This window comes from Buteo buteo, chromosome 18 (genome assembly GCF_964188355.1).
Source record: "Buteo buteo chromosome 18, bButBut1.hap1.1, whole genome shotgun sequence".
In the NCBI taxonomy this organism is placed as follows: Eukaryota; Metazoa; Chordata; class Aves; order Accipitriformes; family Accipitridae; genus Buteo; species Buteo buteo.
Genome location: NC_134188.1, coordinates 10,453,629 through 10,471,381, shown reverse-complemented (window position 1 = coordinate 10,471,381; position 17,753 = coordinate 10,453,629). Strand labels below are relative to the sequence as shown.

General features: G+C 42.4%; 1 protein-coding gene across 3 annotated transcripts in view; it reads right to left on the bottom strand.

Moving 5' to 3' along the window:
- Window positions 1-8,053: 8,053 nt before the first annotated feature.
- The window catches only part of ALKBH8 (alkB homolog 8, tRNA methyltransferase), a 54,355-nt gene continuing 44,655 nt past the window's right edge, over window positions 8,054-17,753 (bottom strand). For all 3 annotated transcript variants that reach the window (XM_075049998.1, XM_075049999.1, XM_075050000.1), the window contains 2 exons: window positions 9,226-9,375; window positions 8,054-8,756 (listed from right to left, as the gene is read on the bottom strand). In XM_075049998.1, coding sequence (XP_074906099.1) covers window positions 8,187-8,756; window positions 9,226-9,375 — 720 coding nt within the window. In that variant the 3' untranslated portion in view covers window positions 8,054-8,186. The remainder of the gene's footprint in view (window positions 8,757-9,225; window positions 9,376-17,753) is intronic.

Here is a 17,753-nt window from a genome sequence, read left to right as displayed (position 1 = left end):
CTTAGCAGTAGTGAGGGTTGTCTTTCCAGATTCCACTACTCTAAAAGTGATTTTCCTACCACACCTGAAGGTAAGTCCTCCCCTTCCCAAAACATGAAAAGGATTCCCACTGATAGCATCACACCACTTCCCTGACCATCTCTCTTGGACAGCTAGGCTGCGAGCCTGGTCTTTAAAATATTCCAGGAAAATCAAAGATGTAATCCTACAAGCAAGTCCTTGTGTCTCAGAGTCACTCTCTTTCAGACCACTGAGCTAAGAGACCCTGCTGGGAGCCCCTTTCTACAAGCTGCTTCATTTTCAGGGAATCCCACCAGTCCTGCCCTTTCTGTCATACTGCATCCCTGCACAGCTAGAAAGTGAGCAAATGCCCCTCTCAACCACCTGACTCTGAGCAGAGACAGAAGCATCACAAGAATAACAACTATGTTTCTATATCTCCATCTGTGCACATACCAGCACAGTTATCTTCCCCACGGCACTGCGCAGACCGGGCAGGTCCCCAGCGAGCTCAGGAGAGCACAGCTTTCCATGCACGTTTCTGAATAGAAAACATCAAAGCAAAGCAACTCCACAGAGCCCTCATATCCATGCTCTTTCCTTCTGTCAGTTTTGAAATATGTTGTGCTCTTTCTTCTAAAGCCTTTATTTCACAGCCACTCCAGAGCCCAAATGTGCTTCCTGGAGCCTTTTACTTGACCACCTCTGACTCCGATACAAAACAAAAGCTGGTCCAAGGACACCTGACCCCGAAAGGAACAAGCTATCCATTCATGCAAATGCATGTTGCACCTTGATTCCTAGCAACACAGAAATGTGGAAGATGGAGATAGATCCAAAATAACACACATCTAAAATTGCAATGAGAAAACTTCCCACACAATAGCCCTGTAGGCCTTAGCGTTTGCAGGAGGTACTTGCAGTTCTGCTTTGCATATTCCCATTACTAAGCAGCTCTTCACCTACCTGCTATCTACTTTTCAAAGCTGTGCCCAAGCCTCAGGAGGTGGCCCTTTCTCAAGGCATCCTCATCACGGCTCCATGGGACTAACCCCTCTTGTGAAGTGTGGTCAACTTCTGTTTTCGCCATGTGTGATGCTGTAAAATACATACCAGGAGACAGGAGACCAAGCTCCTATGTCAAGAGCCTCTCAGAGCTCTTGACCCCAAACATGAGCTGGGTTTCTGGATCAAATCATGAATCAGTCATAGTGTGGATGGATGTGAGAGACCTGGCTCTGTTCAGGCTAGAGAGATGCACCCTGTATGAGCAGCCAGGCTTGATTTGGACCCATCATGCAGGTGCAGTATAAATAGTGTCATTCTGCCCAGGACATCCTTTATTTTCAACATGAACTACCACTGGCTTCTCTCTGCATCGACATCTGACTACCGTTCTGTTTGTCAAACCCTCACTAAAATACTACCCCTTTGAACAAGTCTGCAATGTGTCCAAGACAAGGACGAATTATCCCCAGCTCTAGACATGTTGTTCCTGTACCTCTCAAACCACTCTGAGTACATAAATTGGGAGAAAAGACCTTGACCTAAGTATCTGCATCTCTTGTACAGATTAATTGCTTTGTCTGCTAAGAGCAGACTGATGGTCTGCAGGTTTAAAGGCTGAATACCCAGCAGATTCTTCTGAACTGCACATCTTCCTAAGCCCTCATCCTGCTTCAACATTTCCTACCATGCAATAGCTTTTCCAGAAGAAAGAAACTGGAATGCTGTTTGCTAACACAGCAATGTGTGAATTCTCTCTCCCGATAGTTTGCAATTCAGCTGTCACTGCTTAAAAAAGCTTATTATAAACATGTCAATATACTTGTAAAAAATAAGGAGATTGGGCAAAGTAAAAGCTTGGGACAAGGTCAAATGCCACGTCCTGCCATCTGGATGCCTCAGTACAGACCTGCATGGGTCCATGGAATAACCTTGAGCTGGGGCAATCTCATCAGTCTCAGGCCTCTTTCCTCCTACAAATCATGTATCTCTTGTAATTTTATTCCCAGATTCACATACAATGGGAAAAAACAAACTAACCAGCCAGTCCAATGGCTGAAGCATGGCTTGCCAAAGGGGAGAGTACTTGGGATTTTTCTGTATTGGCTTTTTATTTTCATGTTTGATAAACAAGGAATTCACTTAAAATGAAAGGTAAAAGTTTTTTGTACTGTTTCTTGCATGTCGAAATGGCTTTTTTTTTTATCACATGCAGGACTTCACTAACACATCCACAATTTTTTCGTCACAGATTTCAGTAAAATCATTTTGAAAATTGTTGTGCACACAAAAATAAAGATCTTGGCAAACTTCACTAAGAATAGACAAACAGTTCTGAAAAAAACAAACAAACAAACACCAAACAGAAAAAAACCCAACAGGCAAGTAGCAAACTTAAGACTTCTGTTGCTCAGTAAAGACCTAAATATTCTCTTAGATCAATCATTTGGAAGCTTCACCAGAAATAGGTTCTCAAGTAGATTCTGATGCTTTGATCAAGGACTGACATATAAATCTATGAAGAATTCTTCCATCATAATAAAATTGTTGGAGAAGTTCCAAAACAGGGAAAATTGCCTTTCCCACCACATTCTCCTCTATGCTGACTCCATATAGCCTTCAGGAGCAGTACAAGAGCTCATCTTCTGCTCACTCTGCTGAGGGCAGTCCTTCAAGCTCTCTGAAGAGAAGCTAGCTGTGGTCCCCATCCAGCTTTTTGGGGCTCTCAGTCAGCAAACTAACACAGTCAGCATCTCGTCCCTTGCCATCTGCTGTCCTAAGCCTCTCCCTACTAAGCTTAAGTTGAGCATTTCCAGGGAAATCCAGCCTCTCTGAGGTCTGGGGGAGTTTTGTCACTGGCATTGCTGCACCAGGACATCAGTCTGAAGGACCTCTATGAACTTAAGAGAAGCCCTCAGTGGTTTCATTTTTGGTTTCATTTTTTGTCTGCCCCCCGGGACAACAAATCACATCATTGTGTACTCAGCTTTAAGCCCACAAATGCTCTGAAGCACTTGTTTTGTCAGGGCAGGACAGTACAACACACCAGCAGACAGGTCTGTCTGATGCAGGGTCAGGTGGAGTGACCTGGTGGTCCCTGCAATAGAAGGCTGGGAACAAGGGGGACAGTGACACCCAAAACAAACAGCCACCTCTGGTCACACCACCAGACGTTTGCCTGCACATGCCCAGGGCTAAACCAAGGGTCATATTTGGGCCAGAGCAGAAATTCCCACCTCTCTACTCCTGGGTGCACTGAGACACTCTGAGAATGACTGGGACACGGGAGAGGACTGCCGCAGGAGAGGCATTGGCATTCACAGCACAGGTCATACCCACACGGAGCTCTGCTTTCCCTTTATCTTCTAAACTGAAAATGAATAACTATTTAAGCACATTTGTTATTTAAATAAGGCCAAAAAAAAGAACATAATTATTATGAAAACCACTGCACTGTGAAACCTGTAACATTTAAATCCAATTGTTGACCTTAAAGAGTTTCAGCTCATTACACTTCCCAGAGGTAAGAAAGGGGCAAGCAAGTACTGCAGAGGGCAGCTACGGTGGCACATAATTCTGTGTTGTAATGAGCTCCTCAATAAACCTCTGCAATACATTTTGTTAACACCTACCTGCCGTCCTCCCTTGTCATTTTCTCCTTCACCACTTGATTCCTCTCCGAGCATCTGAAGAGACTGCCTGACTTTAATCAAAGAAATATTTCATAATGTTTCCAGGCCTTGGAGCACATCAGAGTTCTTTCAACTCTTCTAATGTCTTTGAAGAGCTGACATGCTCCTGGGACCAGCCTCCGGCTCACAGCCCTCGGGAATGCCGGGAAAACTGTCTTTGATAATGCTTTATATACTGCATGTTCGACCCACACACCAGCGTTGCCCAAGCTGGTTTTCTCCATGCCAGAACCAGGACCAGCTGAGACCCATCACTGCTGGGACAGGGAGAGCCACACTGTCTGCTCTGGGTCAGGGTGAAATGGATGGGAAATGCTGCTGTAACTTAGCTAAAAGCAGTTGGCTGAAAGGAATACCTTGCAGCAGGAATACCGATGGTATTCAAAGGCTGATAGCAAAGTCTGATTCTTCTCTCAGACATCTGAGGTGCTTCACCGTAGAACTGGTGAAAGAGGGAATCTGCTTCATTTATGCAGCAGTCAAGAAATTATGTTAATTAGCCTTGGCAATCAAGAAATGCTTAATGCGACACCAGACACTGCCTAATGCTGCCTCTGCCAGGGAAGTGGAGGGAAGAAGCAGAGCTCTAGGGGAGCCACAGGGCCTGAGAAAAACAGATGACTTTGTTACATGAAGTCCACATTCAACTGTTTTATGTTTTTCAACTGGGTTTATGCCTACTTGGTTAGAACAGTGCTTAACACCATTCCCAGCTCAGAGGAGGCAGCACCTCTGAGCTCTCCCCAGCCAGAACAAGAGTACATTGCACTACTGCAGACCTGATTCCTAATTTGTCACACAAGGTCAAGATACGGCAACACTTTGGACTGTTTCAAGCAGTGCTTGCATTTCTTGCCAGCATGTTGTATATCCTTATGGAAAATGCACCTACAGGGAAACATAACAGCAGCTGCTGTGTGCTCAGCAGGAATCCAGGCACCAACAAACACATGACCGTGCAGATAAAGAGCGTAAGAGATACAGTCCTCCTACTTTCTTCTACATTAACACAATCCACAGTAATGAGAAATAACAGGTAGCCCAATTTAGTGAGTTAGTCACTGCACAGACACCCAGCAGAGGCTGTCCTTGCCCTCTGTCACCAGTGACACACGGACACCATGTGGCACTGCACCAGGGAGCCGTCTGGGCTAGCTCCAGTCCCACAGCCCACCTGGGAGCTGGGTGCACTGCTGCACCCAAACGCGGTGTCCCAGTACTGAAGCCAGCTCAGGGGCCTCAATGCAAAACTGTGTCATGCAGGGCCCTTCTGAAAACTGGTCCCCAGTGGGAAATGCAACTTTCTGGGAAGTGTCCCAGAGGGGAGAGAGCACACTGGAGAACCCCTGCAAAACACAATGGAGTCTTAATAACTGGTAGGCAGGTTTCTCAGCAGTATGTAATGCCAAGTAAAAGTAAAATAACAACCCAAGTCTCACAGTTGATTTGCTTTCTTAAGTTTTCTTAGTTTGAAAATATGTTACTCAGTGTTGCCATTTACTCATGATAACTATCAGCATAGCACCCTCCTGCATGTCTTCCCAGAGCCACCCTCTGCCTGTTGCATGTCAGCTGTGAGAAGAAGCAAGGACAAGCAAGTTCCCCTCTAGGCCAAAGGAATAGGAGGAAAATAGGAGACAGCAAAAACAATGATTGGTAAGAGCCAAACAAGGGGCAGAGGAGGAGCAAAAAGCAGAGCCAGAGAACAGATGCCAGCCCTGCTCAATATCAAACACATGTGATCACTGCCCACAGGCTACACTTTAGTGTATGGGAACCTCCATACTGACTGCAAGAGCCATGATTAGCCTCTCTCACTCCTACAGTGTGGGGAAGCCCCACCCTGGGCAAGGGCTGGGAGGACACAGTTGCCTGGAAGTGGGAAATGAACAGTTTGCTATGCTGTAATGCTTCAAGACTAGAGTAGTGCCTGATCCTGCAATGCAGCCGGGCAAGGGATCACATTCTCTGCCTATGGCACCAACCAGTTTACTTCATTCTTTGGACTCAGTTTCTGCTTCTCATCTTGGACTTTCTTGCTTAAATCAAGTCTTGGAGTGACAACTGCCTTCCCCTGTGTACCTGCATGCCCAGAGCACTGTTCAGTGAGTTGCTCCCACAATAGAAACTGCACAATCAACTGTCAGTGTTAAGGTCTTCACTTTCCAGCACTGTGTCTCTCCTGACAAAGGGCCTGCTCTCATCACTAGGTCTGGATCAGCAATGCCCAACAGCCTGACCACAGATGTTATCAAGCAGGAAGGCTCCTCCTGCATAAACCCACCAGCTGCCGCAATACCAGAAGAGCCAAACCGCACACGTACGGGAAGTCCGACACTATGTGGTATTTACTGACTGTGTGCAAACCAACTCCTGAACATGCCCGGGAAGGGTCATCTGCCATGGACATACCTCCACGTGGCCCAAAGAAAGGAAATCACCTAGCACAGGGCTGCTGCTACATGGACAACATATGCAGCTGAGGAATGAGATCTTCTTCCCCAAGGGCTCTTTGGAAGCAGATAGTGAGCCAGGCACAGACCAGATGAATTGTGGTGGTAGCAAGCTCCTCTCTTACCACTGTCATGCCTCTCAGGTTTTCTCCATTATATGATGGGGGAAAATGGCAGAGTCTAGGAGAAATGGTGACTGGGAGCAGGCTGCCAGCACAGCAGCCTCTAACCTGCAAGTCTGAGGCAGGCAGGAGTAGGCCAACGGCACACAGCTGCCCTCCAAGTCCCCACATGATTCAGGATGGGCACCTCGGTTTAGATGCCATTAGTTACAGCAGCAATGACCTGCCTATACCATAGATCTTGCTACAACTACAGGCAATGAAACAATGAAAAGCGCAATGAGGGCATAGCCTAGCAGTACTGGCTTCCAGTGGCACCAATAGCCACTCACCCTGCAAAAGCCAGTCCCTTATATTTTAATTCTGGAAATGCATTCCAGGTAGCACGCTCCTTTGACAGCACAAGAGCTGTGTTAAATAAAGTGTGCTAGTCATTGCAGGCAACGGCAGCAATGGCTGCTATGAGTCAGCCAGCCCAGCATCAGTTCCCCTCCAGTCCAGTTTTTTGTTCTTCTGAAGTACAATAAATAAAACTTGTTCCACTGCCAAAATTTAGGGGTTGAAACTACCCTGCAGAAAACTTGCACCAATACTGCATTCACTTTAATCTTTTTCCTTTTTTTTATTTTTAATAGGGACATCTGCACTGTCACTCCACACCATGAGCCCTGGTGCTACAGGCACAGAGCCCTGCACTCATCAGGGTATTCCAGCTGCGCAACTGACACCTCAGAGGAGCTTTCAAACAACACTACAATGAAGACCTAGAGAAATCTGGGGAGTGACAGCATGAACTGTGGGTGCTTGAGCGTGAAGGAAGAGAAAAAGGGCTGTGGTATCCCCACTGGCTTTCCAGCTCCCCTTGAGGAAATCATTATTACCATGATGAAAAGAGTAAATTCCAAACTGAAAGAGATCTGTGACCCCTGACAGACACCAAAACAGGCTGGACTGAACTTCAGGCAATGTTTTGACTCTTCAGCTAAACTCCTGACATGCGGAAAACAGACTCCACCATCAGTGAGATTGTAAAGTAGGTATGTTCATTCAGCACTGGGCAGCACGGGGGTAGTCCCACCAAAGTCGTGCGTGCCTGACTCGGCAGTTCGCTTCAAATTTATACAGTCAAGTGTTACATATACATAGAGTTTCACAATACATCTTTACATAGGCATATCTATCCCCACTTCATATTAGAATTAGTTCCAAGAAGTCACAAGGCCGGTCTTGGCTGGTTCTTGGGGTCGACTGCTGCTTCTTATCAGGGACTTTATCCTGCCCCAGCCAGCCTCAACAATGCAGGCGTTAAGCATCACTTCTCATCCCCTTGGGCCATGTCTACCTCTATTGAAATTTCTTTAACTTCACTATAAGCTAGATAATTATTAAACAGTTCCTATCTACATCCATATATCTACTATATCTACTAAGGTTCCTTTGGCTCCCTGTTTCACTCCTTCACATGCCATTCATTCCCTCCTCCCTGACCCACAGTTTTATACAGCAAACAGCTTTACTTTTCCTGACCAGAGCTCCATTCCAATTAGCTGTGGGCTGCAGGGAAGCCACTACAGCTACACCAGCATAAACTGGCATAAGAGAAGGGAGAACCAGGCCCTTTTTCTTTAAAAGCTCAACACTGGCCTTACTGATTTCCATGGCCATATTTTCCTACTTAATCTTCTTTGCTGTAATTCAAAAGAGTGAAATAAACGCTGTGCAGAGGTAGTATCCGAGTTTGGCCATTATTTTGTTAACATATGCACAAAGTGCTAGTTACTGTTATTAACTCAATAAACAATCTTTATTCAGCTATTTTAAAAGAGGTAATAGCTGTAGCCTGCATTAAAAATAACTTTCATGCTGTAAAAAAACAAACAAAACGCCACAGATAGCGGAGGAAACACCCCAGGCTACAACTTTTCTAGAACCACACACCAGTTTCCCTGATCATAGTAACTCTTTTGAACCCTCACACAATCCAGGGATCTGCATGCTGCTTCCAGTTCCCCTTCACAAAACACATGGTAATAGCGGTGGAAAACAGGGCTGAGCTCTTGTGATTCCTTGGAGCCAGCTGGACACAACACTGTATCAATGCTTTCCCCTTTCTTTTTAGTGCCACCTTTCAGGTGCCAGGGAACTAGCAAGTCTTGAGAGTGAAAGGAGGTTCGGTTAGTGTGAACAGGCAGTCTGGAGTCTGCTACTAACTTTGCAGCACAGCCTTCATCGTTCAAGTCATTAAGAAGTCCGTCAGAACATGCTGAGTCTTGGCTGCTGCTATCAGGCATTTGATCGCTAAGTGGTCTCTGGCCTCCGCCAATGTTGATTTCCTCCTCTTTGTCTTTACTATCATTCTTTTCCTTAAGGTATTTAGACTTCTGGTTTTTGTATTCTTGTTCCATTGCCCAGACATAAATGAGTGCCGTTCCACCAGGTCTTAGAAGCCGGGCTAGTTCACAGATAGCAGCCAGTCTCCTCTCCTATAAGGGAAAAGGAAAAGTGTGAAGCTAGTACATAAATAAAAAGACAGGAGAATGGAATGTCCCCCCTCAGGATACAATAAAAATCAGAGGAATTTTTTTCCACTATTCACTTTCACTCACTCGTAATATAGTCCATCCCAAAGCAGAGCCCCCTTCTCCAGTATCATTAATTGTAAGCTGACGAAAATGAAACACAAACACCTAGATCGAAGGGCCAGGAGGAGCAAGGGCATCTTACAAGCAGTGGGAGAACGTGAAGAGAAAGTCTAAGAAGCAGCAGCAGCACAACAGCTTTAACTCTGCTCTGACAACTGCTTACACCAAATGCAAACCTTTGATTTCTCCCCATTTGTTCTTCCCTTTTGCTTTTATGAGCCCAAACTAGCATTTATTTTTTTTTTGGTAGTATTAGCAGCTCGGCACAGCAATACAACAGTACAGTGGAACACAGAGAGGGGTGACTTACCGCTGTTGAGAAATGGTGGATTACAGCAATAGAGATGCAGGCGTCACAAGAACCACTGCGGATTGGCACTGACAGGGCATCACAGACAAAAGCCTGGAAATTTTTTTCTCCACAAATATCTGCCAGGTTTTTGCTGCGATCACAGCCAACCTATAACAGAAATTGTTTCATTAAATTTTTCATAAGAGGATAATTACAAAACTGGAAAATGATTTTCACTTGATGTTTACAGTAATAGAGTCATCACAGTCTCCTACTGAGGTAATGTTGCCAATATCCAGAATAAAACTCCTTAACAGCAATGAGAAGTTAAGAAGCAGGCACTTCTTTATTGCAGCACTGGGCACACAGGGGATCACTCCACCTAGTGTGTGCACCTGTCTAGTTTAATCATGCAGGTTAAATACACACCTGTTATACATATTCACTAAATTTCTGGGAAATGTCATACATAATCATCAACTGTCCGATAAACCATTAGCATATGTAAATGTCCCTTTACGCAGGCGTGGTGAAGTCTCTGGTGGTCTTCAGAAGCCCTCTGGTGGTCTTCCATAGTCTTCCTCACTTTGTCCGATAGTTGACCTCTCTTATGTGATTCTGCGCAGTATGATTTTCGCCATCATGTATTAGATTTACATAAAAGTACATTCAATGTTAATTCTTGAATTTAACGTTTCTAGTGATTGGCTCTCAGTCACACCACCTTATCAATATTCTTATACTAAAACATTCATTGGTTAATCTTACTTAATTCCACTAACTGGAATCTTGATCAAAGTGGGGTTTCTAAGCAACAGAACTAAGGTCCATAACGATCTCTCTTAGTTTCTTAGGACAAAACACTACAAACTAACAAATCGGTCAAAGTTTCTATGGTTAACTAATTTTAGACAATACTTATTTTCTTACGACTGTATACAGCACATTTTGTATGTTCCTAAGTTTCGATGACTACATTGCGAGCTTCAAACCCCTATATTCTACAGTCTTTACCTTTTGATCAAACCCAGCTTATATAAAATTTTAACTTATCAGAATATTTGTAACAGTAACACATTTTAGTTTAAAATACAAACAAGAGCAAGTGTGAGAAAATGGCCTTAAGTAAGAGGAATATATGGTTCCCAAGTATAGACAAAAAAAAAACCAACCCTGATGCTTACTTAAAACAAAGATGGCAGATTGGATATTAGACAGCTCATTATAGCACCCTGATTTTGAACCAGCTTAAGACAGAACAGATTTCAACCTCATTTTTCCTCAAAACTGGCTCTTAAGGTATCTTGAAACCAGCAAAACGAGAGGTGACCTAAGCTCAGTATTTTCTTGTCCTTTCAATGGCTATTTGTAACCTGACAACATTTGAAGCAGCCAAATACTGAACTCACAAAAGCTGAATCTACCAGTGTAAATGACAATCTGATGACTTTGGTGGCATCACTGAAGTATGTTGCACAGCTTCACTAGTCACCCAGGTTTTGTCATTTCAGTTTAAGTAAGGAAGTGTTCAGGTACAGTCCTCTTCACCCTCAGTATCACAATCCACAAAAATTTAAGTACAACATAATTTTCCAAGTTTCTGTACAGTTCAAATGAAGTGACCCCTAGGAACCATTTCAGGACACCCCATAAAACATTTCTTTTTTTCCCCTTTGAACCTGGCCCAGTGTCCAGGTCAAAGATGGTAAGAAAAAGCATCTAGAAGAGGTTTTTTACGTGCTTGCATAAAAACAATAAATCCAAACTGATCAAGACCCTTCTGAAAGAACAAATAGAGCAAGGCATGCACCACCCTCATTTTCATGCCTGCCATGCACATTGAATACTCAAACCAAAGCCCTGCTACCAAGTCATATATCAAAATCAGCTTGCATGAGAATATTTAATTTATTTTTGTTTTCAATGACCAGTAATAAGTAGATAGCAGAAAACAGATTCAGAATCCTGAATAATTACTGCTAACAGTGTTTACTGCATTTGACACAGAAAGAATACTGAAGCATCCTTGATGCAAGAAGAATAGCAAACAACTTGCTCTGGTTAATCAACCCAGCAGAGACAACAGTACTGCTAAAATTAAAAATCTCTTTTGCAATGATTAATGAAAATACATTTATTTTCCATTGTAACTTTTCATTTTATCAGTTCAAATAATTTCAGCCTTCAGTCTACCATCACAGTTTTGAAGAAAACCAGGATTCTGTTCCAGTCATATGTTCTGAAAGCTTTCAGGTGAGTTTCTTTCTAGTCAGGTCCCTGACTTTTGGTCCAAAGTAACTGAAAAAGTTGTGACAATGCCAACCTGACAACCCAAGATAATCCTCCACAAAAGCAGTACTATGAGTATGTACATATTGTCCTGTCAATTAGCTCTAAACAGACCTGAAAAGATCAATCCTAGCATTGCTTTCTTCCCATTTATTCCTTGGCCTCTTCTCCATGTTCACTGAAGCACTAGGTGAATAGTGTGATTTCTGAACAAAAAAAAGGAAACTCTTGTTTACTTGGAAGTAAACATAAATCCACATAATTTCACAGTGGAAGCTAACTGAAGTGTCTTTAAATTACTCTCATCATGGAATGCATTTAGCTGACAACCTGCATGTTAGAGATTCCATGCTTCATTACCAGTGCCTTCAACTACTTTTGCAATTAAGACATTAGCATGCAGTATTTAATAAAACTCAAAGGACCAAATTCACTGCTGGCAGTAGGAGTGATGCCTTGAACAAAGGCAGAAGGAAAATTTTACTGTATTGCTGTACTAACGAACTTTTGCTTGCTTGAAAACTTCAAAATTTTGGCGTGTACTAATTCGGTAAGAAAACCTTGAGCTGTGTCAATGGTATGTGCTGGAGGCACCAACAGACAGGAGGCTTGGGCCTGATGTGCGTCAACAGACAAGAAGCCTTGGGCCTTGATGATAAGTTTTTGTAATTACTGAGTTTTTGTAATTAAAAATTGCCAAAGCCAGTTAACTAGGAGAAAGAGATGACCCACACTGCGTTTGATCAAAGGGTGGACACTATGTAAATGATAATATGAATACATATGACTGGAATAATATAAATTTTGCTTGCTGCAGGTAATGGTGTGCACGATAGGTGGAGCAATCCCCTGTGCACCCAGTGCTGCAATAAAGAATGCCTGCTTTCTAAAACTCCAAAATCAAATTGAGTCTTAGAGAGTTTCTTTGACCAGCTTTTTTGGTAACAGGAGGGAGAAGAATACTTGCAACTTCCACTGACATCAAGCTTTCCCAGAAAAAATTGCTTTGGCCCTGCAAGTCTATAGTAAAAATGGGCTGGATAATGGAACTCAATCCTCCCCTCCCAAAACAACCTTGAAGAGGGCTCCGCTGTATGTTGATGAAATCCAAGGAACTGAGAATGAGAACAAAGGCGTGACTGCCAGAATGTGAAGTCCTCATTTGCATCTAAATTATATCAAATAACTACAAAGTCAGGCTTACTTGTATTGTCATACTTATTAAAGTGAATCTACATCCAGAGCAAAAAGATTCTGTTTCATAATGAAAATGGAGACCTTGAAATGGATCACTTTGAAGGCACAGCTGCTCTAAAATAGGTATATTAGGCTAAAACTTTATGTGCTTTTTAAATGTAAGCATTGTAAGAGGTGCTATGCATATATGCATAACTGCTGAACACAAGGAGTCACCATAGATATGCCTGGTGCTAAAGCCAAGCAAATTTAGCATCCTTACTAGAACTACCTCTGCATGATATTTTAAAAGAATTATCATCACCACATTCTTGCATTTTCTAGCTTACAAGAAACATGCATTCATTAAAACCCAAAATATATTGGTTTCAGTTGCTTAGAAAACAATAGGCTAGCAAAAAGTAGCTAACTTCAGTGGTGCAATGCCAGCTTACAGCTAGAAAATAAGCATATCAGATTTTTTTATGAGTATAGAAAACATTTACAGCAAGGGGCAGAGACCCCAAACTCAACTTTTCCCAATCCTGTTACTAACTGATTTCTACATTCTGAAGCATGTGGAAGCTCTGATGTGATGAAGCTTTGTTTACAGAAAACAGTTGAAAGGAATGTTTTGCTTTAGAATAGGTTTATTTTTCTCTCTCTAATTAAAAATGTAATCAAAACATTAAAAAAAAATTTCTCAAAATATAACTGGAATGCTTTAATTTTTGCCAGTTCATATCTCTAATTTTGATGCTTAGCACAGGATACTGTCCTTGCTGACATCTCTTCTAGAAGAGTGGAGAAAGGCAGATGAATTACTATTAGTTCATGTCCAAAACCAAGAGAATCTAGTGCATCTCTTCACGAGCCAGATTGTATACATTTTTGAGGTTCCCTATTTCTTATTACCTGTGAGTCTTCTCAATCATTTCTTATCCCTGTTCTCCCAGTTTTCCAAATCAAATTCCTTGCTCAAACCACCCAACTTCTCATATATATCTCAAATAGCATGGCTGACTATTCAGCTGAATCCACCTCTTAGCAAGTCCACCCCTCAGCAAGTTGCTCTACACCTTTTAATATTTGCCAAAAGGAGGTTGGCTTCTCAGGTTTCTCAGATTTCACTCGAGGCAGCCATTCCCACATCCCTGCCTTTTCGGAGGTACCTCCACCCCTCTCTTCACTACTTTTTGTGATGTGGACAATGGCTCACAGGAGCTCCAGAGACTCCAGAGACTAATGGAAGTATCAAAAAAGACTAAGATAAAAGAGGATAATGGAAGGGAGAAACAAATGTAACACCTGCAATCTGTCTGAGTTTGCAGCAGCTCTGTACTGGCTTCCTGGGAACTGGATAACACAGGCAGGTATCTCATCCCGCTCCTTTGCGTTCCCAGGTACCTTCACTGTTTCAGCCAGGAGTAGCTAAACTAAGTTTTATAAAATCTACTTAATGCAGTGGTTTGGAATAGATCATTAGGGGGCAAAAGACACTAAATAAATAGCTTGTTTTATAACGGTGCCGCAAATCTGCAAGAGATAAATCCTCTTGCAAGCTTAAATAAAGATAGGTAAAGACAGGTCGATGTTGCCCATCATCATATATTTTGTTTCTACATTATCTCATTATAACTAACTCTACCTGGTAGAATTAGTTCATTTAAGTATCTGGAAACCTGACTGATTCATCACATTAGAAACTGATGAAGAAAATGACATCTAATTCTGAAATCCAGCCACCAAATGGAATTATGTGGTTCCCTGGAGAAACACCTCAGCTATAACTAATAGCATGAGAGCCTCAAGGAACCAAATTACATTCCAGCAAACACACACATACGCAGAAAAAGAGATACCAGCACAGCCACAGCCAGACAGATAAATGTCCTTGCTCCATTTGGTCTGAGTCAGGCCTTTAGCATTCCTTTCACGTAGCATTTTGGTTTTCCATTGCATACAGTCAGGGTGTCTGTGGAAGCAAAGTGCTATGTCTAAAACATGAAGTTCATTTCTCAATGACAAAGCACCAGAACCAAGTTGAGCAATTCAGCTTTCATTCTGGTTTTGTGCTGCTGTTGCACAGTTCCTTCTGAGCTCTCTTCCCAGATCTCCCATCATTTTAATGACTCCTATTCATTGAGAGAAAAGGGCAGGCAAGGTTCCTCTGCCTCACCCTCCAATCGCTAAGATACAGTGAACTTGCTCCAGATATACCTTTACCAATTAGTTTTGCCCTTCCTGCTTTTGCCCACTACTACTAAATAGGAATCTGTTCTCAATCAACACAGACCCAGTGCAACTAAAACCCATCCACCATTACGCAACCATACCGCAGCAAACACCCTCCCTCTTCCCCACACCCTGGTTATACAGTTCCAGTGGATGCTAGTTTGGGACAGCAATGCTGAAAACAGAGATGGACATCTTGCAGCAAAAGGGTGTCTTACAAGGTCATGTGAAATACAAGCTACGTTACTGATTGCCTTTGAATGACACACACTACAGAAATAGGAATGTCCGTATTAAAGCAAACCATTTGAGCTCCAGCACTGCCATAATTTTTCTTCTTAGCATCAGTATTCTGGCAAGGAGAGTAATTCTTTATAGATAAAGAAAAAATATCTACTTGAGGGCACTTTCAGTTATTTGTAACTGGATTTCCCACCAGTTTATCAGTTCAATTAAAAATGTAAACCACAAAATTGAAAGGCTTCAATGTCTTTTACTCACACCCTAGCCCCGTGAGGATGCTGAACGTTCCTGTGGGGTTTTACACATCACCACACCTACCTGAACACTGGAAACTGGGAGACAGAGCTAAAGCTCATAAATTTGATGAGATACATTGCAATGATGTCGACTGGCTCTGGAATGAAACCCTTGTGGTGATGGAGGGGATGGGTAAGGCTGAAACATAGCATTCTGCAAAAATAGAAGCCCTGCTTACAGATGTGAATATTAAGCTTGAAAGCACTTAAATATAAACTGTTAAAATAGTTCCCCTAAATGAGGTTGGGGGGGGTGTAAAATCAACCCTAAAACCATTTCTTTCTTTTGCATTCATTCAAACAATAAAAAAGCTGGGCAAGACAAAAGAAAGAAAAAGTAATCTGAAACTTTATTAAATTTAATCTTTCTCCAGTCTTTGTCCTAACTACACCAGACTTGGATTCCATCTCTCACTCAAACATTCTAAATCTGAATTTGCTTGTCATGAAATTGCTGCTCTTCCACTGTGTCAGAATAATGCAGCCATTACAGCAATGTCATTTTCGTTCAGCATAGCTGGACTCATGTGCATTTCATTTTCATACAACGATACTCAAGTAGATAAGGCTTTATGTAATCATCCAAAGAAAGTGAAGCAAATAAAATAGCACCGGCCACAGTGGAGACATTTTCATACAGTGCCTGAAGATTAAAACCATCAAGAGAGCTACCTTAGCTTTGATCTACCATTAGTGCTGCTACTTGAAGTATCCTATCTAAAAATGTACAGTAACCATTAGAGCACATCATTTACCTTCAGAAAGTGCTTGCCTCAAGTTTTCAGTATTTCTGAGTCAAAACACTCCAAGCTACACAGCTGTACTAACAGTGCTCTACCCAATCCCTAAATAACTCCTAATTTCACAGCACTGCTTTATTGCTTCTTTCCCAACAGGACCTAGGCTAACAGCTCCAGTGCACTGTGCATAAAAACTTACCAAGAGCCACAGCAATTGCTGTGAAGGAAAGGTTGCAGCAATTGATTAACTTTCTGCCTGGATTTTATGCCCCCAAGTCAAGAGGAGTAAATGAAGGAGGAAACTGATGCCCTGCATCTAGAGAGCACTCCCCTTATCCCAACAATGCACCTGATATACGAACCACATTCTGTAACCTCTCACCCTCGGCTCCATGCCCAGCCCATGGTAAGTGGAAGTAACACAGTATGAGAAACAGCCCTGCATAATCAGACCTTTCTATTGAGCCCAAATAAAAACCCAGGAGGACAACAAAAAGTGGAAAAGACTGTTCCTTTCTCCCTTAGATAAAAAGAATAGTTGAACAGGCTGATTCATCCAACACAGTCACCACACCAAGGAGACTGGCTACCAGTGATAATACCAATACATCGCTGACACTTATTCTACAGTACTTCCTACAGAGTAGTACGGCAAGGGAATAGAGGATAAAATCCCATTAAGGAATACACAAGTACTGATTTCACATGAAGGAATAAATGAGCACTGATTTCCCACAAATCAGAATCCACAAAATAAAAAACTGATGTCAGTACCTTCCACAATCACAGAAACAGCAAAGTATTTAAAGTAGTACCTTACTTCAAGTAATAGCCATTACCAGTTGCTTTAGAGGAAGATGCACAAAAAGTCATCAGGACAGTTCACTCTCCAAAAAGCTGACCATAAGAAAAATGTCTTGCTAACTCCTGTCTATTGGCACGTTTCTTCAGGTCAAAGAACAAGGGTTTGTATTACTTATGAACAAAGTGATTTTATGTCTCTTAGAAGAATTTGACTGGCTCCTTATGACTCCTGTTCAGTGCTTGGCTTTCTGGCATTTTGTGACCATAAGTTCTATCCACATAGATGTGGCACCAAATGTGCCCAAAGTATTTTGTTTTCTCAGCAGAAAACAGTTTGCTGCAGTTTAACCTGCTCCCAAACCGTCAGGTCCCCTTGGATCACCTCATTGTTCCCACTAGCAGCAACTACGTATATCTATACTAGGTGATCTATGTGACACTGATAACCCTTCAGCAGTACTGAATGACATCCAACAGTCCTACTTTCCTTTGTGTCCAAACCAGTGTAACACCACACTGTTCCTCTCACTTACGATAATTTAGTTCTCTTAGTCTTTTTGAGATAATTTGTCCAAAGTTTAAAAAACGTGTAAACACTATATACACCAGTTTTTCTTTAACCACACTTTGGCTGACACACAAAGATATATATAGTAGGAAGAAGGAGTCACATCCACCTTCCTGAGACTCTGTGCTGGCTTGCAGATAAAAATAAGCAAATGCAAAGTCTAGAGTCTAGCTCTAATCAAGAACAGCTAGTTGT